Source organism: Sceloporus undulatus, chromosome 4 (genome assembly GCF_019175285.1).
Source record: "Sceloporus undulatus isolate JIND9_A2432 ecotype Alabama chromosome 4, SceUnd_v1.1, whole genome shotgun sequence".
NCBI classification, from domain to species: domain Eukaryota; kingdom Metazoa; phylum Chordata; class Lepidosauria; order Squamata; family Phrynosomatidae; genus Sceloporus; species Sceloporus undulatus.
This window is the reverse complement of record NC_056525.1, coordinates 59165374-59189962: the sequence shown is the minus strand read 5'-3', so window position 1 is coordinate 59189962 and position 24589 is coordinate 59165374. Positions and strand designations below refer to the sequence as shown.

At 40.8% G+C, this 24589-nt stretch overlaps 2 protein-coding genes across 7 annotated transcripts in view; both read right to left on the bottom strand.

Annotated features, from left to right (window-relative positions):
- Positions 1–7576: 7576 nt before the first annotated feature.
- Positions 7577–8638, bottom strand: TMEM81 (transmembrane protein 81). Its single transcript, XM_042462798.1, has one exon. The coding sequence runs from the start codon at positions 8633–8635 to the stop codon at positions 7829–7831; it is 807 nt and encodes a 268-aa protein (XP_042318732.1). The 5' UTR covers positions 8636–8638; the 3' UTR covers positions 7577–7828.
- Positions 8639–8827: 189 nt separating this feature from the next.
- Positions 8828–24589, bottom strand: part of RBBP5 (RB binding protein 5, histone lysine methyltransferase complex subunit) — a 33078-nt gene continuing 17316 nt past the window's right edge. For 3 of the 6 annotated variants that reach the window (XM_042462793.1, XM_042462795.1, XM_042462794.1), the window contains exons 12-14: positions 22819–23048; positions 21507–21701; positions 14931–16385 (exon numbers count right to left, since the gene is read on the bottom strand). In XM_042462793.1, coding sequence (XP_042318727.1) covers positions 16357–16385; positions 21507–21701; positions 22819–23048 — 454 coding nt within the window. In that variant the 3' untranslated portion in view covers positions 14931–16356. Of the gene's footprint in view, positions 8964–14930; positions 16386–21506; positions 21702–22818; positions 23049–24589 lie in introns of those variants that run through there. The other 3 variants (XR_006103477.1, XM_042462796.1, XM_042462797.1) reach the window with 3 other exon arrangements.

Genomic DNA, 24589 nt, shown 5'->3' with positions numbered 1-24589 from the left:
GCTGATGGTTCCCACTCCCTCTCCCCACCCATCCCTACCCCCCGGAATGTGCAAGTGATTTCTCATGCTATGGGGGGGATTGCGACAGGGCTCCTGTTTCTTCCTGTCGCACTGGAAATCACTTATGGGAAGAGGTGGAAATGTTAGCCAGTTCCTGAATGACAGAGGAACATAACCCCATTGATCATAGTGGCTGCTAACAGGTAAACAGGGACTGGGGTTATCAGGCCGGGACTCACCATGGAGCTACTTAACTACCATAGTTACGTAACAACCTAGTTATATAGGATTCCAGATGTAATTTTTCCAGGCTTACCCATATATACTCCACTATAAGTCGACTTCATGTATAACTCAAGGGCAAGTTTTGGGGCCAAAATTATGGATTTTGACATGACCCATGGCTAGGTCGAGTGTAAAAACTGGAGGCTCCTTCAGTGTGTGTATGCGAGTGACAAGAGGGAAGCAGCAATCAATACGAGGCTTCAGTGTTTCAGTCTTCACTCCCAAGACAGCGAAGTGTATGGGTGGGTGAGAGACTGTTAAAGAAACAGCGATCAATCAGTTACCAATGACTCTCTCCTTGGATCAGGACAGAAAAAAACTGCATGGGGAAACCTGAAAGAGCTGCTATCACATTAACATACTGACCCATAAATAAGTCGACCTAGAATTTTGGAGTCAATTTTTGGGCATAAATTTTTAGACATATAGATGACTATATACGGTAAAAAAAATTATTAAAAAGGTGCAGTAACAAAATAAACACCTAACTACTGTATCTTGTGTTGGACTGTTGGATATTTCAGGTGAGTATTGCATCACAAGTGGCTCAAAGACTAGATTTGCAAACTAGGAAATACTTGATTATTTGACTGTACTGTGGACATAATATGTAGAGACCACTGTCTCCTAAATTTGACATATCATCTGTATTGTGAAGTTAATAGTAACCTGTATTGTGAGGTTTACTTACCTTTCTGTTTTAGTTTTGGATTCAACCAAAGCTAATGGCTAAAATCCAATTGTTGATCCCAACTATTTGGGCCAACTGAATTAATAGAAACTTGGCAAATTAACACATGTAATTTCCATTCATTAAGTGGGTTTGTTTTAGTTAGGACTATTTACTGGATTTAAGCCATTTGATAAGGAGCAGATTGAAGACTCCAAAGTGGTTTCAAAATGGTGCCCATTCAGAATACTCCTTGACTGTTTTCTCTTTCTATTGGCTTGAAAGGCCAAATAGCCTGGCAGCAGTGAGCAAACTCAACCAGGGTGCCTTAAAAGTCAAGTGCTCTGGGAACAAAATGGAGAAGAGAAAGTTGCATTCTCCTGCATAATCCAGATAAGTACATGCCCTTACCTAAAAGGATGCAAGAGTTAGGCATTTGTGCAGTGTATAAATGTGCTTTGGTGGAATTTATTTAGATTTACATATGCAACCCTAAATAATGGTTCTGGTGAAGTGAAAAAATGTACCCTTGTTGTATTCTAGTATGAAGTCTAGCATACTTCAAGAATCAAAGGTTGAAACCACTTTCAACAGTGTCTGTGCTAATAAAACAACCCATTGTCACATATGTAATGTGCAGATGGGGCAGAACCAGGCTTGCCAAAACCAGATACCTTTCAACCTTTTTCAGATTTCTATTTCCAGGTGAAGGGGGGAAGGTTGGATTGGTGGGAAGTTAATGCATCCCTCATGCATTTTTTTCTCAGTTGCATGAACTTGGCAGAATTTATCTGTGACACATTGAATGGTAAATACTGCCCATATTACAGGTTGGCCTTGTTCCCATGAGTGTCACTCTGGAGAAATACACACCAATCAATTTTAAAAATCAGTATTTTAAAATATAAAAGGAATACAGTTATGATGTATGATCATAGCCCTGTGAAATTACTTTTATGTGTGTGCGTGCATGTGTATTTGTGTATATATTTATATGTACATTTGTTTTATAGTTTGTATTATTTCTTCTCATTCATTAAAATATATTCTTTTTGTTACATTTACATTCATATGCCAGCTTATCAAATATAAATAAAACTGCAGTACGTGTTCAGGTTTCATACTGTGTTGGTGTTTTAAGCCAGGGATGAGCAGAAAGTTAATCATCAACATCTGCTGGTAGATGTCTGGGTGATTTTCAGATTAACAAGGGTTTCTGAACTAGAGAGAGTTAGTGTAAGAAGAGCTTGAGAATTTTAAATATTCCAACTGTAGCTCTTAAAATCACACGGCTCCCTTGGCTGAGTCCTAAATCAGGAAATCCTTGTTTTATATTGTGCTTATGCCATCAGCCCACCAGGTGCTTGCAGATTAGCCACACTCAAACATCGCCCTCCCAACTGCAATATGGCAAATACTAATGGCAGATACTAATACCGTCATATAGTGTTTTTGTATTTTGTAATGCACTATACATGTTAAGAATTTTTAATTAGGAGGATTCCCACCATCACCATAACAATAAAGAACACTTTTGTTGGAGACAGAGAAGGAAGAGTGAATTTGTTGATAAAAAGACGGTGAAGTCAATTCTGATTCTGATTTTTAAAAATAATAATAATGGGCTTAGCTTGCAGTCCTAAATACATTCTGAGCAAACATGCATGCATCCAAGAGTATGTTCATGTTACACGCACACACCACACTAATACAACAATAAAATGGAAAGAACAAAAGGAGAGCCTGCCAAACTGAAGTTGATCTATTGCATGACACTGACAATTTTACATCCTGAGCCTAAGGTTTTCTGGTACAGGTCAGCATCACTGCCTATACAGAAGGCTGTCCTGTGGGATGGAACCCTATATGTAGCTGTCAGGTTGTGCATGTACAGAAAGTGGAAGGTAACCCCCATTTAAATCATGGAGATTAAGAGAAAATGTTGCAATATTATTTCAATAGAAACTGGGCCCATTGCATTTTTGTGATTCATAACAGTGTATAGAAAAACAAATTGATAAGCAACATTAATTGGGAGTTATTTTGATATCAAGTATACACCAAGACATCAACCATTGTGCTTTTTTACTATTAATTTTTACTCAGTTTTGCTCATGATTACATCCACTTTTTAATATGTTTACATCCACTTTTTTTTTTAAAAAAATGCAAGGATTATTTTACCCACCTTTCTTTAAATACCACTGGTGGTTGTGTAGTTTTTATAATCTGATTTAAAGTATCAAGGAATGTTAAGAACTTCATTGATGTGTGTTGTGACATCCCCCGTAAGTTGTTGGAAACCATTCCTTCTTTCTCTCTTTTGGAAGCAAGTCAGTGGCCACTAGCAACACTTATGGAGGCAGCGACAGTCTGTGGTCATTCAGTTGTTCTTTACACACACCTGACAAGCTCTTTCCTAGCTTCAAAATCCATAATGCATGCTCTAGTGCAGGGGTAGGCAATCTTTTTGAGCTGGGGGCCAGGTTGCTGTCCCTCAGACAACTGGAGGGCCGAAGCCAAAAAATAAATAATTAAATAAACAAATAAACCAGGACAAATGTAGGACAAAATTTTCAAATGGAGGACATGTTTTTTTTAAAAATGGAGTTCACGCAAAAAAATGTGCTGATTTTTTAAAAAATGTTAATATAAATGCATGTTTCAGAGGCTTCTATAGACATTTGCCCCCCTTGCCTGCCACTTGCCCCCCTCCTCCTGATAGGCCAAAGGCCTCACGCCCTCACGCAAGAGGCCAAAGGCTCCGGCGGCAATCGGCGGCACGACCGGGCTAGGGCCGGTCCCAAGGCCTTGCCGGGCTGCATCCGGCCCACGGGCCGCAGGTTGCCTACCCCTGCTCTAGTGGTAGTATGCCAGTTCCAGAGTTTGAATGTTATTTTTGAACTATATCATCCAGAATACTGCACTAAACATGGCCATTGGCTCTGATGAGTTCTGAATGGACTTGGATATTCACCCCAAGCACTGCCACCCTCAGTTTGACACAAGCTGAATGTAGGTCTCAGTAGGTCTTCATGAGATCACCAAAGTCACAGCCCAAGGCCAAAACTGGTTTGGATTCACAGGCTTTAGATGCTGTCTGTATACAACTTTCTGCCTTGCTGAACAAACATTTCTGAGCCTGGCTTCACTTAACTTACAAAGCTACCACCTCATCCTCTAAACAAAACTCCTTTGTTTGCCTCTTCTACTCCGGTTTTCACCATACAGGAAATGGGGATGTTATCTTCTCAGTAACTTTGTTGTACACTATTTTTTTAAAGAAAAAAAATAAGGAAAGAAAGAGTGCAAGCATTGTAAGCCATTATTAAAATCACTTGTTGGCTGCAGTAGCATGCAGTTCTTCAATAAAGTTCTCTAATGACTTCAGTAAACCTCTCTGGTGTGACTTATTTCCAAACAAGTTTAAACACAAGATGGGGAGTTGATGGTGATTTGTGGAAGAGAGGGGAAATAGGAGTCAGAATAACTTGGCAGGGATAAATCCCAGTAGGACGATACAAACATGAAAGACAGACAGACACTTGCATCTTCTTAAGGTATCTGATGTGGGGGACTGGCATTCCCCCCCCCCCCCGTGTGCTAGGGACCAGTACCATATTTGTGCTCAATGCCTACCATTGTTTCTTTTGTTCTTGGACGTTCTCCAAGGGCCAGCAGCAGATGTCTCAGGGACCAGCATCAATTCACAGACCACCAGTAGCACTGACTTATGCTGTTCCCTTCACTTGAAGTGTTGAGCTTGTTTTATTGCCATTAGCTGACAGAGTTTATAGTAGAAGAACATAACTGCAATCTTCAGCTACTTTTTACATAAATATCTCTGAAACCAGAGGAACACCATGGCCTGTTACAAACGGGCACTTTAGTACGCGCAGAGCGCGTACTAGGGTTAGAAAGAACCCTAGTGCATGCTGTGCGCGCACAAAATGGCAGCGGCCATTCCACACGGCCGCCGCCATGAGGACATCACGACCGCGCTGCCTCTATACGGGACGGCGCAGATGTGACGTCCTTGCTCCGCACCAGTGCGCTTAGTGCGCCCTTAGCGCAGAGCAGGAAGGAGCTCTGTTTTGGAGCTCCTTCCTGGTTTGGTCCGCTGGGCGCAGCCTTCGCACAGCTGCGCCCAGCAGACAAAAGGAGAAAGGGGCCAAATGGCCCCTTTCTCCTTCTCCCCGCCGCCGCGGGGTGTCCTTGGGGCTTGAAGCCCCAAGAACACCCCTTTCCAGGCTGCGGGGAAGGGGCCTTTTGCCGCTTCCACGCAGCCCGGAAAGCGGCGGATCGGGGCCTCAGCGGCTGCCGCTCTGGACGCTGAGGCCCCGATACAGCAGGGAAAGGGGCGGGTGCAGCCCGCCCCAAATGGGCGGTTTGTAACCCGCCCATGTTTTTTTCCTGTGGTAAAGCTGATCATCTGGGCTACAGGGTGGAAAAATACTGTTCCCTGGTTTCTGAATTTGCTCTTTACCCATTAGTATCATAGAATCATGGAATTGGAAGAGACCAGTCCAAACCCCCCTGCCATGCAGGAACTCTCAATCAAAGCATAACCAACGGATGGACACCCAGCCTCTGTTTAAAGACCTCCCAATCTTTAATTTAATACTTGAGAGATAAACAGTCTTAGGCCTGAAACAGACAGGCCAAATAGAGTGGCTTCTGGCTGCTTTGGGGGGCATGAAGTTTGTATAATACATGCCCCTGGCACAACCACAATCTGTTCTGAGACTGCCTAAGGCAGCCCGAACCCTTTAGCAAAAGGAACAGAAAAAAACTGCTCCTTGCCGAGAGCTCATTTGGTACAGCCACGGCAGCCCACTTCAAAAGTGGTCCATTCAGTTGCTGCAGTCCCAGGGGCCAACTGCCAAAGGCCACTCCAAGCCATGTCTGCTTCACTCCTTAGTGGAGATTGCAGAGAAATGGGAGCACACTCAAGTGTAGGTGGTACATGCACACATGAATTTGTGTAGCTCCCAGCAGACATTGGATGCAGCCTGTGGGACTGAAAAGCTTGTGCACCCACCAATTTCTAATGATTTGGGTCCAATTCTAGCCATTCCAGTAGGGGAACAAGCAAGTAGTGACTACTACAAGGCAACTGGGCCAGTTTAAGGGCTCATCCAGAGTTGGCAGAAGCTCATGAATTTGAGCCATGCCATCACTGTGCTGATCAGGTCTTTTCTTTCTTTCTTTTTTGGAAAGGTCCAAGACGGGTAAATTCCGTATCTGGCTTCCTTGTTTCCTCTTGTACTGTTGTTTCTCTCCAAGAGCAATGGATAGAAGGGGTGAGACTTTTCCCTCCTTCCTCAGTATACAACCAAGGGTGGGGTGGAACCCCAGCTACATCACCTGTCAATCAAAACAACAAACTTGAGAATGTTACAGGCGACAGGCGATGGAGACAGGAACAACCAAGCCAAAGCATATATTCTGGGTGCAGAACAGACTGACATGAGCTGCCTGATGTGTCAGAGTTCATGACAAGATTAGAGTGAGCTCTAACAGAGGCCAAAGTTGAGACTATTTGAGCAAGGTAGCTTCAAATGCATCTCCATCTTCACAGCAATGAGGTTTTAATTCCTTTGGGGGGGGGGGGGGGAATAGAAAAGGCCTCTCTTTTTAGGGGACATTGCACAATCAGGCTAAACCTCTATTTTCCTTAATCAAATTGTGGAGAAAAGCCAGGCAAACCATTATGAAAGACCTGTAGTGAATAAATGAAAACATAGCAAAAATGCTCACCATAGCAACTAGAGTGTGTGTGGGAGCATTTGGGGATCACAAATATTTGAATTCCTTTGGTGGGGTGTTTGGCAAGGGAATGAGATATTCCAAGGTTTCTGGGGTGAGGGTCTAATGTAGCCCCCTACCTTTAAAACTTCCCACCTTACTATAGCTGGACACACACACAATGTCATTCTCCACAACCTCCAGAGGACAACATGATGACCTTTGTGATGATGCCTTTGTAGTCATGCATTAAAGAAGGGGAGGGAGTATCCAGATGTACAGAAATCTGGATAGCATTGAAGAGGCATGTAGCTAAGGGACATGCTACATGCTCTTCAAGCCATTCCAGATGTCGAACTGGTACTCCCTCCCTTCTTTAATTCCCTGTTTGATCCCCCCCGTTTACAGATCTACATGCCTCACTCTTTATAATGGCAGAACCTATCCTGCTGATTTACGTGAAGAGGAGGAGCATTCAGAAATATTGTAAAAGCCTGGTGTCCCATTTGGATTTTGAACTAAGGAGTTGCTAGATCGTGAGGACACAAGAAGCTGCCAAAGTCAAAGCACTGGTTCCTCTTGTTCAGCATTGCCTACAGTGACTGGCAAAAGCCCTCCATTGTTTCTTTGCAACCCTACCTGAATCTCCTACATGCAAAGCAAGGGCTCAGCTGTATGTTACTGGTTACCCAGGTTTGGACTACATGACAGAGGTCCTATAGACTTAAAAATAATTAAAGTACAGGATTTTATTGCTTTATAGTAAATTAAGTTAAACTAATTTTGTTACTAATTTCTCAAGGTGACCTTCAGCCGATTGCAGCTGTAACACTTGGGTCAAAGGAAACCACACATTAAATTAGATTAGCTGTGAGATCATTTCTTTTTTATTCACAGATAAGCATTGATGGAACTAATGTGCATCAGGTACACAGCATGTGACTAAGGTAAAGTTAGACCTCCTCCAGACAGTTAAAAAAAAGAAATGTGATCATCTCCTGATAAGAGTTTAAAAATGGGGAAAACTGAGTTGGAGTTATAAATTCAATGTCTCGTTGACCTACACCTTCACATAGCGAATCAACAGAGATATTATCCAATAGCAAGAGTACAAAAAAGTGCATTTCATTCTTCCACATGTTCATAGTCAGCAGGACTTTTCAGCAAACGGTACAGAAGGGTATGCAACAAGACCCCTCCTACCACCCCACTTCCAATGCCTATCAGAAACACAATCACGGCTTTTTGTCGCCAAGACTGTGGTTGTTTCTGGGCTGGAGCAGCAGTAGCATTTGGTTGGTTTTTTTCATTCTTGATTTCTAATTTCTGCTCTTCAGTCAAGGATTTGTCAAAGTTTAGATCCACCAGATGACTAGGAATCACACGAAGACCAAAATAGATTCTCTTTACAATCTTGTATGTTTTCATGAGCTGCACATCACATCTGTATGTTCCTGCATCATATTCCTCAGTGGGCGAAAACTTAATGACAAAGCCTGGAGTCTTGAAGGGTATGAAGAGAGCATCGTCTGTGGTGATGATACCTCTGGCCAACCTCCATGTATAACTAAAGCTCTGGGTCTCTGGACCAATTTCCTCTGTGGTCAGGCAGCTGAGCTCAAAGGGTTTACCAACAGGGATGGTGAAATGCACCATCCCACAGATCCAGTTGCTCAAGCAGTCCAGTCTCCGCTTGATACAATCTCTCCTTTCCCCAGTAGGTTTAACTTGACATATTTCCTCTACTTTGTAGCCCAGGCCACAGGTAGTACTGCAGCTCGTGGAGCTCACAGAAACTCGGGCGCTAGCAGCGCTCAATTTCTGGGGAATGGTGACAGGACTGGTAACCAATTCATCAGAAGCCATTGACAGTGGCACAAAGTAAGCAAGCGCTAATGTTCCAAGAATCAGACTGGCTTCTGCAGTTACCATACTTGAAAAGTGTTTTTAGAATCCATTCTATAGTTCTGTTAAATAATCTAAGTGTCATTCTTTGAATGTCAGAAACATTCCAGAAGTTTAAAATAGATCTTGGTTTCTGAGCCAAATTCACAGACATCAGAACTCTTCAGGATACAAAGGCCATTCAAGTCATATAGGAAGGGAAGAAAACTTGTTCAAAAACCTGGTTAAATTACACCTTGGACTGTAGAGCTGATCCTTATCTTCCCTTGTCTTTGTTTTGGCAATAAAGTCATTGATTGAATTCATCAGGACAATACTCAGATATTAAAGTGTGATAATTAAAAGGTGAGAGACACTGAGAGAAAGAGAGAGAACATAAAAGTTAGTATATGTAGATTGTGTTTTTTCTTTCTTTCAGATATCTTTATAAATATTCAGGTTTCAAAAGTACAACAAATCAAACCTATTTTGCATAAACATTCCAACAGAAGAACAAAAGAGAATTAAGTATCATTCTAGACTAAACCTCAGTCATTCAGGCCTTATTTATCTTGAAATGTTGCTAACAAATGTTAATGGTGTAAAATACAATAATACAATAACAGGTGGTCTTGCTATGTCTAATATGAAGAAATGCTATTAAGCATTTCCTTTAGTGCAACTCATCAGATTCATACAAGTCAATGAGAAAACTGGGTGCTCTGGCATAGAAAGAGATGATAAATCCAGATGTACTGATATTTTTCTTCCAACATTTAGGGGGAAATAAGGGGATATTAAGCATCCTTTTGTGAAAGAGATGTTTGTGATCTGCTATAAACATGGTAAGATGTTTACCCCACCAATTTCCCCTTTATGTTCTTGCCTTATCAATCTGAGATTTTAAAAAAGAGATAAATTGTAAGGATATGCTAATTCAAAAGGTGGAGGAATGTATAGCCTTAAAGATTTGTTCATTGATGCCAGACCAGTTACACATGAGCAACTGAAGACCAAACCTGAAGCTCCTTACACAAAGCTGTTAAGAGACATTGCAGATTACAACATTTGAATTTAATCGATATAAATCAGAGCGGCTACCTTAATGTGTTTAATTTTTAAAAAAAACTTGCTGTCTAGATAATTGTAATATTTTAGATGTTTTGTATCTTTTATTTACAAAGCAATTATTTACAAATCATATGGCTGTAATACAGACTCTAATTTTCACACTTGAAAATTACTATAGAAGAAAAAAGGTGGAATGAAATATGGACAGCCCATCCTCTTAAGTCAGATAAAGAGGCTATACTCAAGGTAGTACATAAGTGCCAGCTATACCCATTAACTCTACCTAGGCTCAATAAACCTATATCCAAACAATTCTGGAGAGGGAGTGCAGCGGCAGGAACATTTGATGTGGCGATATTGTTCTAAGGCAATACATTTTTGGTAATAAATTGAATGATTTAACAAAATCACAAACCAAATAATACAATGTAATGGGCCCTTATTGATACTGTCAGATTTTGAAGGTACAAATGAAAGTTTAATACATAAAGATCTGTTTGTACAATGCTTCCCAGTGCAGCAAGGATTGACTTTTTCAATACTTGTAAGAAACTTTAGGGCCTTTAATTTCACCTATGGTTGGATCAGGTTTGGACACTGGCCGTGATGGAATAGGGCTTTTTAAAACTGTAAGGCAAATGGGGAGGTAGCAGAGATTAATTTTAAAAGCTATTTGGCAACCTTTATCACATTTGCTTTGAAAATTAACTTTATCCATTGAGCCCCGGTGGCGCAAGGGTTAAATGCCTGTACTGCAGCCACTCACTCAAAACTACAAGGTTGCAAGTTCAATACCAGCGAAAGGGCTTGAGCTCGACTCAGGCTTGCATTCTTCCGAGGTCGCTAAAATGAGTACCCAGATTGTTGGGGGCAATTAGCTTACACCTTGTAAACCGCTTAGGGAGTGCTTAAGTGCACTGATAAGCGGTATAGAAATGTACCTGCTATTGCTATTGCTATTTCCATCAAAACGTATACCATATTGGACTGACCAATTGTTTTTTTCAGTTAGTCTCAAAGGTGCTACAAGATCTCTCTACAAATTATAACTCCCCCCCCCCCCCCAGGTAAACTAGAGTATCATTAAAAGCAGTATCTTATTCGTGATATGAAAATTAAGAAACTATAATTTAAAAATTATACATTTAACATACTATTCATCACATATATTATGCAACGTTTTATTAAGTTAGTCCATGGCTGACATCATGTTAACATCTGTATCCTGTAGTTATAGGCTTTCCAAGCATAGTCCTATTATGTGAAAATGTATCTTAAAAATCAGAACATAAAGGTAAATTTAATCTCACGAAATACTTTCCCATTACTCAATCAATGTGAGTTGCAGAACTTGTCTGATCAGGTAAAAGCTGGAAGGTGAGATAGCTATCAAAAATGCAGAACTTGCAGTAAGATAATCGGTTGCAAACACAGTGCTCTACTTGATCTGTATATATTTCCAGTTTCTACACAAAGCAAAATTTGGGGCACAGGGAGAGTAGCTGAATGTGAAAAAATAGATATGCCACCAACTTTATCCTCTAATAAATCCTCCATATTAGTGGGGTGGTGAAGCAACACCAGGTACCCCAAGCTTTAAAGGAGCCTTTCAGGTGCTGAACCCTATCCTCAAAATCGGTTCAGCATCGTAGACAGCTCTTTCAAAGTCATCTAAAAGCTGGTGGATTCACTGCTCTACAGACATGGGAGCCACCAGCTACCACCAAACTCCCCATCACCACCCACTTGTTCTAACTGGCTTGATGTTACTATTTCACACAGAATTTACATGTTCTGTTAACAGATGTGAAAAGATTTTCAGGAAGGTTAGAAGCAAATCAATTTGAATTTCAAGATAAACATTCAGCAGAATTAGTGCTCTTTTGACAGCAGAACATACCGTCGGCCCTTCTTATACGCAGATTTGCCATCTGCGGATTTGACCATATGCGGATGGCAAATTGGGAAGTTGTCCCCAATGGCGGCGTGCGTGGGACAATTTCCTTCTCCTCCCCTCCCCTCTTCCCTTCCCTCCCTCGCTTCCCTCCTCCCTCCCTCCCCTGCCTCTTACTTACCTTGAAGGCCTCCGTTCGCCACCGCCACTGCCACCACCGCCGTCACAGGAAAAGCCGGGTGGCGGCAGTGGCAGCAGAGGCCAAGCCCCGGGCTCCTCTCCGCCACCAGAGAAGAGCCCGATGGCGGTGCTGGGGGCCTCTTGGCCCCGAACAGCACCGCCAACGGACCTTTCCTGCGGCGGCGGTAAGGCACAGCCGCCACGCCGGAGGCCTTCAAGGCCTCCAGTGCCGGCATCTGGCCTCCGCCACCGCGGAAGGGCTGGATACCGGAGCTGGAGGCCTTGAAGGCCTCTGGCGCTGCTGCCCTCCACGCCTCCTTTTCACAAGGAAATGCGTGGAGGCGGCGAAGAGGAGGCGTAGAGGGCAGCAGCGCCAGAGGCCTTCAAGACCTCCAGTGCCGGCATCTGGCCTCCTCGAGGCCTATCGGTGCTGGGGCCTCTTGGCCTCCAACACCGGTATTCGGCCCTTCTGTGGCGGCGGAGGCCGGATGCTGGCAATGGAGGCCTTGAAGGCCTCCTCACCGCCACTGCAAGAATGGTCCGGTGGCGGTGCTGTTCGGGGCCAAGAGGCCCCCAGCACCACCATCAGGCTCTTCTTCGGTGGCGGAGAGGAGCCCAGGGCTTGGCTTCTGCTGCCGCCGCCTCCACCACCACCCGGCTTTTCCTGTGGCGGCGGTGGCAGATGGAGGCCTTGAAGGTAAGTAAGAGGGAGGGGAGGGAGGGAGGCAGGGAGGAGGGAAGCAAGGGTGGGAAGGGAGGAGGGGAGGCCAGGGAGCTTTTGTTCCCAATGGCGGCGCTCGTGTACGTGCGCCATCATTGGGAACAATTGGGACTTGAGCATACGCGGATTTTGGTATACAATGGGGGGGGGGGGGGTCCGGAACGGATCCCCCGCATATACCAAGGGCCCACTGTAGTTCTATCAATATCAGTCTTAAATTACTGAACCTAAGAAAGAAGGTCGTCTCCATTTCTTTCTTTCAGGTGGTTTTGAATGGCAGAAAAGAAAAGTACAAGCACAAATGGTGCTGCATTTCTGTGTACTTAGGAACTGAACAATTCCAAACCATACAAATCTGTAAAGCTGTCTTGAGCTGAGTCAGACTACTGGCCCATCTAGTACAGCAACAGGGAACTTCATCTCCAATGGGAATATGACTAGTCTGGAATTTTCCCAAAGGGCCATGCCCATTTCCCCATGATGCCACTGTTTGGTGATTTTTCAGCTTTAGTGGGCACTTCCCCCCCATTCTAAAAGATTGAAATGCCTCTAGTAAGGCTTAGTTAAGAGCTTTATGACAAAATATGTGGATGTTCTTGGTCTTAGTCTTTTGCTTTTGGCTCTCGCTCAACTCACTACTAGAATGTGGCCTCAGAACCCCTCTGAAATTGAATTCTACCCTTGGGATGAAAAAGCTTCCCCAATCTTGCTATAGTTCAGAATAATTGATTCTGATTGTTAGCAGCTCTTCTCATCATTCTAGCTGGGATCATTTTCAATTCAAGATGCGGGGGAATGAAGCTGGGACCTTTTAATGCACTGGCCTCTTCCCCATCTCACCCCAGCCCGCCCCGAAACACTATGTCAGCCCATGAGAGAGAAAGCATTTAAATCAGAAGAGAATGAGCAAATTGTGACTCCTTGCCTTTTAGAGCAATAGGATGAAGCTGTACAACAGACAGACTCCAGTCCCAATTTCTACACTGACACATGGAAGTATCTTTAATGGAACCCACATGCTGCATTTTTTGGTCATTGTCATGGTTTTAAAGAACTGGGGAGACTAGAGTTCAAATCCCCATTTGTTCATAAAACTCACTTGTTGACTATGAGCCAGTTGCTATTCTCTCAACTGAAGCTATCTTGGGAGGATAAAAATGTTTGGGGTAAAAATGGGGAGACCACGTAGGTCACCTCAATTATTTTGGAAAAAAGGCAGAAGACTAACATAACAAGACAGAAGTGATACTTACAAAAAGGGACTTCCACATAATCTATGAAATATTAAGTACAGGAAATTCAGAACAGTATATGAAGCACCCCAATATTAGAGATATTGTAACTGCATAGATCAGGATATTCTCCTATCTAGCCATCTGCTATTAAAAATAACCCTTAGCCCTGTTCTATTTTCCAGGCCCATTCATTCACAGATGCCTAACACATTGTTATAAAACTATGATGTCACAAACCAGCCTTCTACAATCCAACTGTAGCATCATCCTGAAAAGTCAATTACATTCTGCTTTGACACTGTTGAGAACAGGTAATTCTACATTCGACAGGGGTCAGGATTGTGTCCGTTTTGCTATTAAGATGACCAGTCAGGAACCTTGTTGATTTGTCCCTAGGAATCTAGGGGCAAGTCATCAAATACACCACCGCTATTATCTATGAATAGAATCATGTGTACTTTTTCAATAGCACACCAGCTTGTGGAGAGTGGGAAAATAAATAAGGGGTTCCCATAAATAAGGGGTTCCCAAGCCACTGCTGGGGGACAAAATTTATAGCATTAGGACTAGATTCAGAATTAGCTATTGCAGAGCTCAGAGCACACTACTCTGGTCTGCATCTTTTTCTTTTAGCTGTAGCTTTCCAACACAGGTCTACAATGAGGAGGACTAAACATCTTTCTACAGGATTCCCATTTATCAATTTTGCTTTAGCAGTCTGAATACCAGTCCATATATCTACTTTAGCCCAGATTATCTAGCTGAAAATCAGGAAAGGGTCACTACTGCCACACATTTGTGCATTTTGCCCTGAACTGACAATAATATTGTGTCATTTTTTTGTGTGTGCGCATGCAGCTTCTGGCAAGTAATCCAAAAGAAGTGCTGACAATAGAAACTGCAGCAAGATGTGTGTGGATGGTGGTGGTGACTGCAGGAGCCAAAAAGAGTTTGGTAAAGTGGGCAATTATGCATTGCACTCAAAATACTGGCTGTGTAAGTAAGAAACCAGTGTGGTGTTTTAATTAAAGTGTTGGACTACTACTCTGGAGATAAGGGTTCAAATCCGCACTCGGCCTTGAAAACCCATTGAGTCACACTCTCAGCCCAGAGAAGCCAAGGGCAAACCTGCTATGAACATATCTTGCAAAGAAAACCATGTGTTAGGTTCACTGTAAATTGGAAACGACTTGAAGCCATATAATAATAAGAGCAGGGATTGTGCTTCTCAGTTCCTCTATATAAGAAATAAACATACCTCTTTATTTACAAACACATAAGCTAGTATCACAGCAGTACTTTACAGAAAACTAACAAGCAGTCATTATGTCTGGAGAAACAAAAGAATGTTAAGAACTGAAAGAAAATAAACCATGGATACTGAATGGGAAAAACTTGCAGAATAAGGCAGGAATCCATAATACCACAAAAAGGCATAGGACAATTTGCCCCGAGCATCTTCCATTCTTTGGATAGACTGGTAGGCTTAAGTGGCAGAACTGTACACAGAAAGGTTGCATGGAAGCTATCAAAGTTAGAGATGTCATAAATTATACTACATAATATAAGGACCAACTCAAAGAAGAAAAACTCTACAGGGCAGGCCTTCCTGTAAACTAAATCACTAAAGCAAATCAAAAAACAAAAAAATCCCTCTTTGAGTTCAGAGATTAATATGAATTTGGATTGAAAATATACATGCACAGAAATACGAAAGCAACCTTTTCAAACATTATGCCCAGCAACAAAACCCAAATCTCTGGATAGCTTTAGACAGGACACAGAGTAAAAGCACAAACTTTCCCTCATTATGGTTTCATGTTCTGTCTGAAGTGTATTTATCACCTCTAAGAAGATGCTCATTCTTCTTGCATGTTCTGAAGTGGTAGAAAGGAGAACAAGCATCTCTGGGCTATGAATGAACCTTGGGAGTATAATGAGCAGATGTGTTGCTCCATATCATTCTGTTTCTTTTATCTACATAAATGGCTGCTGCTCTTACTCTTTCCTTTGTTCTTGTAATCAGCACTGATTTCTTGTAACACCTTTATAACCTTGTCATCCTCTGGGCTGATTGAGACTCCATGTGTCCATTCCAAACCTTCAAAAAGTAGGTCAACTTGGAAAGCTATACAATGGAAAACTAAGCTTTAACAGCATGCCTACAAACCCACTGCAAGCCAAAGTGGATAACAGAGAAAATAAAATGACGCATCAAGTAATTTTTTCAATTAGAAACAATCCATTAGCAATGTGCCAAGATCCACAACAGCATGACAGGTCATTAGTGTTCAGAAACTCTTAGAAGGCCTCAACTTGAAGGAAGGGGTCTTATCCTCTGAAAGAACCCTTCATATGTTTGGGAACTTTAAGTGGCTTAATAAGCAAAAAACAGTTTCCTTCCCGTAGATTCTGTACAAATCCACTTTCCATGTTCCTTCACTGTTCACAAGAAAAAAGATCAGGGAGAAAAAAAAATTCCTCTTCCATAATTTTGCTTCTTTTAAAAAACTGATTCCTGTGTCCATAGGCAGCCAGGTCACTTGTCCTTACCATATTAACTTAAAGTCAGTCCATTATCTGACTGAATATTTTGTCCTTATTCCATATTATGATACCACTGCAGGAAATAAGGGTAAATGTGGGAGGGGAAGAGGGCAGGGTATCTTCATAGCAGCTCTGAGATCCCACCACCTGCTAAAATAGAACAAAACAAAAGAAACAAAATATTAACTATAGATCACAGTATTCTCAGTAAGTCTCTGATAAATATTTGCAGTATGAGAAGCTGGAAAGTAGAAAATACCTACAGCTGATGCAGAGATGCTAGGGGGAAGCGTTTCTCCAACATTTGTGCTTTATGTTTATTTAGCTTTCTAGATTTCTGTATCAAATGAAAATAATGTCACAACTTAATTAGCTCATGGAGAAATTCAGAATGTCCCCTTGGCCAGGAGTTCAGCAAACTCACTTGGGTCACGCATAAAAATCGATGGAGCAGTGGACCATCCAACTTCTTTTTGAACCCCTTTTTTCCAGGATACAAAACCATTTAAAGCTGTTTTACACAATGGAGCCTTGATGCAGTTACTTGCAACTGCATACAAGATACAAAGTTGTGTTTTCCATTATACTTTTCTCTGAAAATGGCTCTGTGTGTGTATTTTAAAGGTAGTTTGGCCTGAGACTCTCTTGAATCTGAAAAGAAATAGATAACCCTGACAAAAAGGCATTTGATAGTTCATTCACTCCTGAGAGGAGCTGAGAACCAAATATGTTTTGGAATAATTTCAATAAATTTTGCTGGGAAGAGCCAGAACCAAGAATAGAGTCTAAGAATTCAAAATGGAGCTTGACAGTCTTCTATTGACATGTGTAAATGCTATGTAAAAGGCTTCTCACACAAGTCAAGAGGATCAAACCTTTAAATACTGAAATCTTGTTTATAGTTTTTTCTTGGGAAAATAATAATTTGACTAATAATAATAATTTTTTAAAAATGCTTCTAGTAGCTGAGGAGTTGATAATCAGGACATCTATCAGTTTCCAGTTTGATGTCCAGAAGGTGGCAGTGCATTTTCACATAAGTGCAGCCCTTTTACTAATAGCTACTAAAAGTCAGCCATCTCACAGGAAGCATGTACACAAAAATATGTAATATTACAGTGAGACATCTTTTTCTGTCCTGCAGTATTTTAAACATCTTCACTTCAGCCTTTTCTTTTTCATCACATCTTTATTAAATTCTTATAGTGTTGCTCAACAAATATGTCTGATAGAGGCCTGTGGGCTGCCAGCTGTCTAGCCCTGATTTAGCCTACTGAATGCGTTGAAAGGCAGGCAGCATACAGATATTACATGGTGAAGACTAGATAGGCAGTTCCTTAAGTATCCTCAAGTAATGATGAAGAAACCTAAAGCAAGATTATGAAAAGCAGAGCAGCTGCTCCACATTAATGGGCCATGCCTTGGGCGGGTCAGCTTTCTGAGTATAATTGTTGGGTCTGAGTCTAGCAGAAGATATCCCAAAGCATCAATTCAGGTTGACATCAGGAGGAAGGATGATATTTTGTTCTTTCAGCACATCAGATGCAGTATCTCTTGCCTTCTCACAGACAACTTCTAATGCTGCATGAGGATCTGTTTGCATGCCTCTATAATGTTTCCTAAAGCCACAAAGACTTCATAGTTACAAATGATTGAAAGAAATCCCAAAAATTAGATTAAAAGCACCTGACAGCTAACTGTACTCTGCCTAAGTTCAAGTAAGTTTACATGACCAAAAATAGATATACAAAAAATAGAACAAAAGTAAAATTGCCCTCTTGACTTGTAGGCAACACATTTTATTATTTTGGAAAATGTGCAACATAGTGCCATTTAATCTCTATCTCATTTGTACCTAAAACAAAGATGTTTTCTGTTTTTTTAAAAAAGCTTGTATAATTTTGAGTACTTGTTAAAGCACTGCAAGTGAGAAATTTTAAAAATGACAATAAGCTAGCAGGAAAACAACACATCAAACAAATTTCTGCCTTGGAAGGCTGCTACATTTCTTTATCATGTCATTTGTAAGAAAAAAAATCCAGTTCATGTATTAATACAATAAAAGCAATACAAACAGGAGCAGAGCAGGAAGGACAATGAGCAAGCTAGGTAATACTGGACCAGCAGTGAGGGAAAGGGAGGTTTTTTTTCCTAAAAAAACAAACAAACTCAGTTTGGGAAATAATAAAATCCACAGCAACAGCTACTGAGTTTCAAGGATGTACAAAATTGTGCACATATGCCACATCTGAACTGCTATTACCCCTAACAGTTTACACAGAAAACTTTAATAAAAGCTGTTTCACATTTCCTGTATAACAGTTTCCATTGGACTTTTTGGATCCTGTTATACATGGTCCTGTCCAACAAGACAGAAGGCACCTTTACAATCTCTATAAAAGATTAGAGAAATAAAATATGGGCATAGCCAATCTACATGGCACCAGTGCAATGATGTGAGCACAGAAGAAATTAAAAATGATCAGGAAGTTGTTTAGTGTTAAATAGTATCACTGAATTTGCTCTGGTTACATAACATAAACACAATCTCTGTTACAATAATCTTGATGCAGGTTTCCACCAAAGGGGGGATTGTCCAGAGAGCATTTCCTTCTACCAGATAGTGGAAGCAGACATCTGTAGAAAAATATTGTGGTCCCTTGGGTTTGGTTCCAGGATGGCCTCCTGGACCAAAATCCATGGATGTTATACAATGGCATAGTAAAATGGTGTCCCTTATAAACAACGGCAAAATCAAACTTTGCTTTTTGGAATTCTGGCCTGATGGCAAGTACAGTGTAAAACAGATGTTATAGTGTAGAGGCTGTTGTAATGGGCTGGATGGAGACTCTGTGGACTGGTAGTTCTCAGGTCCAAGAATTGGGTAAGATATCTGCCCTGAAAGGAGTTGTACTCCCCCGAAGAAGTAAGTACACAGCTTGGGACTGTTCCTAGATTTCTCTCTGTTACTGGAGGCCCAAGTGGAATACACAGCTTGGATTGCTTGGCACCATGACTGATGTACCAGCTACAGCTTTTCCTGGACCAGGATAAATTAGTCACAGCAGTCAACACACTGGTAACTTCCCAATTAAACTATTGTGATGTACTTTATGTAGAACATGTAGCACAAAATGTAACAATAAGGTTACAGAATGGTGTACCATATAAACAACATAAAACATGACTCTTGAAGGACTTTTACTGACTGTCTATTTGTTTCTGGTCTGAATACAAGGTTCTGGTGGTGACATTTAAACCTCTAATTGGATTGGAAGCTCAATATTTGAAGGAACATTTATTCCTCCATATACTTGGCAGGAAACTAAGGTTTCCAGGAGAGGTCCTATTCTGTATCTAGGTTGGGCCAATAGTCTGGAAGGACATGAGGACTTTAATTGTGAAATAATTCTCTTGGGAATTCTAAATGGCATCAGCAACACATGAAAAAGCCCTTTCCTTTTTCCTTTCCTTATTTTTTATTTTTAGCCTCAGGAATCTTGGCGGCAGCACTTTGGCCATCTTTTGCTTTCCTACCAGTTTTCTGCCCCACTGTGCCCTCTTTTGTCTTTTATGTCTTACAAAAAATCCTATGGGGTTATTGTTGAATTTTTTGTCTGTGTCTAGAAATTGGGGGTTTCAAGTTGAAAGTGGTCACTGCAACTTTGGTGACAATCAAAACCACTCTTTTACATTTTGAAGCATCTACCATGATGCTCCAATGAGTTAATGGTGGTTCCACATTTTTCTTCTTCTAAGAAATCCATGGTTGGCATTTTAGTTCTTCAGTTTAAAAAATGGACACTGCAACCTAGATGACAACCAAAACCATCTTTGATTTTTGAGGCATGTATTATTATTTACTGATGAGTTATGACTGGATTCCCTTTTTGTTTCTAGCAAGTCCCCCATTTGAAATATCAGCATGAAATTCAGCTTTGCAAATTTTGAGGCATCAAGCCCTGATGGCTATGAGATATGCACACAGTCTCTTTATTGCTACCAATTCCTTATACATGCTTTTCTGGACATAATCTGTTACTACATGGTCAGGGGAAGGTGCAACAGGTGGTTTTGAGAACATTCAATATGAACATTTAGTTCACATTTTGTATGGAAGACAGCATGGCATGTTACTTCTTTAAAAGCCAAGGTCATCTCCTAAATGCTAGCAAATTCCCTGTCATTAGAGTAGCAGCAAAGACACCATAATATATTGTGAAGATCTCTTAGGAGGACAGAGCTGTTATGTGCAATCTACATCCAGAAGTATAGGACTTTCTGTAGAAATTATGAGAAAGACGGCTAGGTCATCTACGGATAAAGAGTGAAGGATGAGTTTTGTCCTCTCTTTCTCCAAGCTTCCAATTCCTAAACTCATATCTCAGGGAACAAGCAACAGTGAACTCAATGTGAGTTATTTTTGACTAAAAATGTGCATGGTGTGTGGTTAAGTGCAACTCTCTGTACAATTCAATCCTATTTGGAAATTATTTGTTTACAAAAGAAAGTAAAGGGCAAGAACACTGTAATGGAGACAACTGATAATTCCAGCCCCTGAAAATTATGGCTACTGCTAGCTATACAGCGTGCATGTGCGCCATACGCAGGCTCACCATATGCTGACTCAAGGCACTTTTAATGGTGTGCGTGCCCACGACAGCACGCCACCATAGAAAACAAGGGGATTTGAGGTCCCACGTTTTCACTTACGCGAAGGGCGGGAGGGTCCAGAACAGATTCCACGCGTATACGAAGGGCACACTGTATAACTCCACCTGAGCTGCTCAGCTCCAGCACCATGTTGGGTACTGTTCTTGCTTATACTACAAGCTATTAAAGAATAGCTTGTACTTTACATCTAACAAATGTCACAATTAAGTATGGATGCAAACATGGGCATCTGACTGCACTTTTGTAGAAAATGAAAGACAACCAGTCCCCAGACAAAGGTAGGTAGCTACTCCCTTCTTTATTTTTTAGAAATATGAAGTACAGTATTCATAATAAAGACATAGGAGAATGTTTGCTTCCACATGCTTCTCATCCCTTTACTTTCCATTTTTGATTCAGGTCAGTGGTAAGCACCAATATTTGTGAAATTAAGGGTAAAGGTTATATTCTGAGAAGTAAAATTTTGTCCATCCTTGACAGCAGAGCAGCTAAACACTTAGCAAGCAAATGCCACCTGGAAGCTAAAGTGCTAAGACAATGCCATGTCTGGATGAAGGAAGGTCACCAAACAAGCAGATGCTCACGCTGGGTCCTTACCTGGCAAAGGCTGTCCCAGCTCCGCCTGCACTTTACCCTTCGCTGCTCCTTCCAGAGGTAAAGAACCTCTGTCCCCTTTGTAGAGTTTCGGTTTAAATGGAGAATCTTTCTCTTTACCTTTTGATCCTTTAGGCCTGCCTGCTTGCTTCTTCTTGGATTTACCATCTCCCTTGACTCCCAGCAGTGGATGGACTTCTGTAAAGCACATTTGTTAAGAAAAAGTACAGATACCTAGTTTTCATTTTAAAAGATCAGCATATTCATAATTATTGTCTACGGCTCTCTGAAGTGCATACTATGGGAAGGAAAGAGAAACTTATATTGGCAATTTATAGAAATAAGACTGGAACAGTAGTTTGAACTATTTAAGAACAATGAGAAATGAGCCAGCAGTTATGACTGTGAGTTCACCAGCAATTTGTTGTGTATAAATATAAGAATAAACCTGACAGACACCTTAGATCAAAACAACATTGATCCAAATGCTTTAGAGGAAATGCATAACACCACACATTACTAAATAAATACCTATTTTATTTCTTATATAATTTATATCCTACCTTTCTTCCCATATGGGACCAAAGTTAGCTTATAGTGTAAGTTAAAATAAAATACAGCTAAAACAATTTATAGCACAAAAGTGAGAAACTAAATAAGCAAATTAAAACATTACAAACTAAGCAATATAAAAGCATTTTTAAAAATTACAATAAAAGTATATGCACCCACCCTACTAAACGACCCAGCAGATCATCAAATGCTGTTTAAATAAAAATGTTTTCACATGCCACAGAAGCAAAGCAGAAAAGACAGCCTAGCCCCTTGTGAAAAAGAATTCCCTATTTTGGAGCAGCCACCAAGAAGGCCCTCTTCCATATCTTACTAAATTTTCATGGTGATGGGACTGAGAGAAAGCCCTCGTTCAAGGCTCTCAAAACTGAGTCAGGTTCTTATAGGGAGATACTTTTTTAAAATGAGTTTTGTTGTAAGAAGCTGCATGAACCTTTATTTTAATTTAGTAGTAACATTAGCAAAAGGAGGGGCATGGGAAAGATGGCTTATTTTAGAATAACTTTTTAAACTGAATAATCATCTGGCTTACAAAGGTAAGGAGCAGAAGAAACAAAAATAAATTAATGTGTTGATATTTGGAATTGGATTTTCTTCTTTAGGAAAAAAACTATAGACATTCTAGTCCACTGAACTGGTCACTATATTGAATCAACATTTAAAGCAATTTTTGCCAAAAAATATTGATCAGTTTTTTAGATAATGATATCTATTTGTTTTTTAGCAAGCAATTCCCACTCACCATCATTGGGAACTCCCTGCAGTTCTATGTTTGTTGTTTTGGGTTTCTTCTTCGGGGGCTGAGGTCCATCAGACAAGGACTGCCTCTTCTTCTCACAGCCTAACCCGTCATCAGGTAATGCAGTCTGGATTGCATCTGGTGGTGGGCCATATGGATTTTCTTCAGGATCTTCCACTTCAGGAGCAATAGGCAAATACAATAATGCTTTGGAATCTTCCAGTTCTTCATCACTGCCAAGAAAATAATATTTTGTTCCCATTTACTATGCCTAGCTCATATAACTTTTTTTTCTTTATTTGTTCTTAAGTTCTTACTTGATCCAAGACAAGACCCAATGTAATCCTAGGAATTAGTCTCATAGTTCACTGCATAGAAATTATTCTGATGCCCTCTAGATGTGCTGAAATAGAAATTCAATTGTCCCAGGTCAACTGGAAATGACAGAAACTGTTGTCCAACACCTCTGGAAAACACAAAGTTGGGGTAAGCTGCTCTACACAATAAGTCCACTCATTACTAAGACTGTAGTTCAGGTTTGCTGTTGTGTGTGCATTCAACAGGGAGCTGCAATCAGTTGTGTCTTCCTGAGCTTCCTGTACAATATACAACTTACAAAAATGTGCATAGCTTGTAAAGATTATTTTTCTGGAGCACAACAATTAAATAAGCTATCTAATTAACATCACCCAACCAATGGCCATTCTGGCTTTGTGATTCTGTGAACTGTACTCCAATTAGTAAGTTCTTCAAGCTCTTCCATATCCTTATAGATATGGATATAATATAATGCATGTGTCCCATATCTACAAATATTTTTATGCATACACTGTAAAATGTAGCAAATGAAGTGGGCCACAACTACCAGTCATATGAATAAAAACATGTATTAACCAGAGTGAGGATGATGGGACAGATAAGTTTTGTCAACCAGAAGCAGCTAACAGGAGCATAAATGGAAGTGTCCTTTGCCTGTCAAAACCACGTGGGTCTTTGCTCAAATATGAAAGAGAAAGGAAAGTGTGATAGAGTTGGAATCAATTATGCATCTTCCAAAAAAACATAACATCTTAGGGAAGTGAAGAAATAGAACCACACTTTGGCCCACAGTAAAGGCCTGCTTATGTGAGAAACTCCCTTTTGCTGATTTGGATTGGTTTTAGAAAAGGTGTGCAATCCTCATCCAGACAGACAGGATATTTCAGCCTCCCCAAGTTATATTTTGTTACGAAAGTCACACAGAACTAGAACTGATCAGTATCCATTTTATAACATTACTAACCAAAGAGCTATAAACAATGTACCCAAGTTTCTGTCACCTTCAAGGTACAGTTTGATTTTAGGACTGTTCAAGGGGTGTGTCTGTGTGACAAAAAAGGCTAAGACAAAAACACTCATTGCAGAAAAAGGAACTTTACAGTTAATTCAACTTTCCTTTTTCCATGGAGGGGAGGAGGGTAGCTTATTTTGGGATACAAAAACATGACTGCCTCAAAGAAAGACCTTCCTTATTATTACCATTAAAGGGAAGCAACTTCTTTGAGAGCACAGAACCATTTTAATATTAGCCTCCTTGAACCTACAAAAATTTTTACAGTACCAATGACAAAAAAGCTCACCAAGGAACCTAATAGATCCTCTAAACAGAATCTCTGCAAGCCACTAAGAATTACATTGTTGTCATATCCTTTTTTAATTAAATTCACCCTCTCAAACCTCTATGTGTGGAGTTATAACTAGGCCAGCATCCCTAATCCCAACAAATATGGAGGGC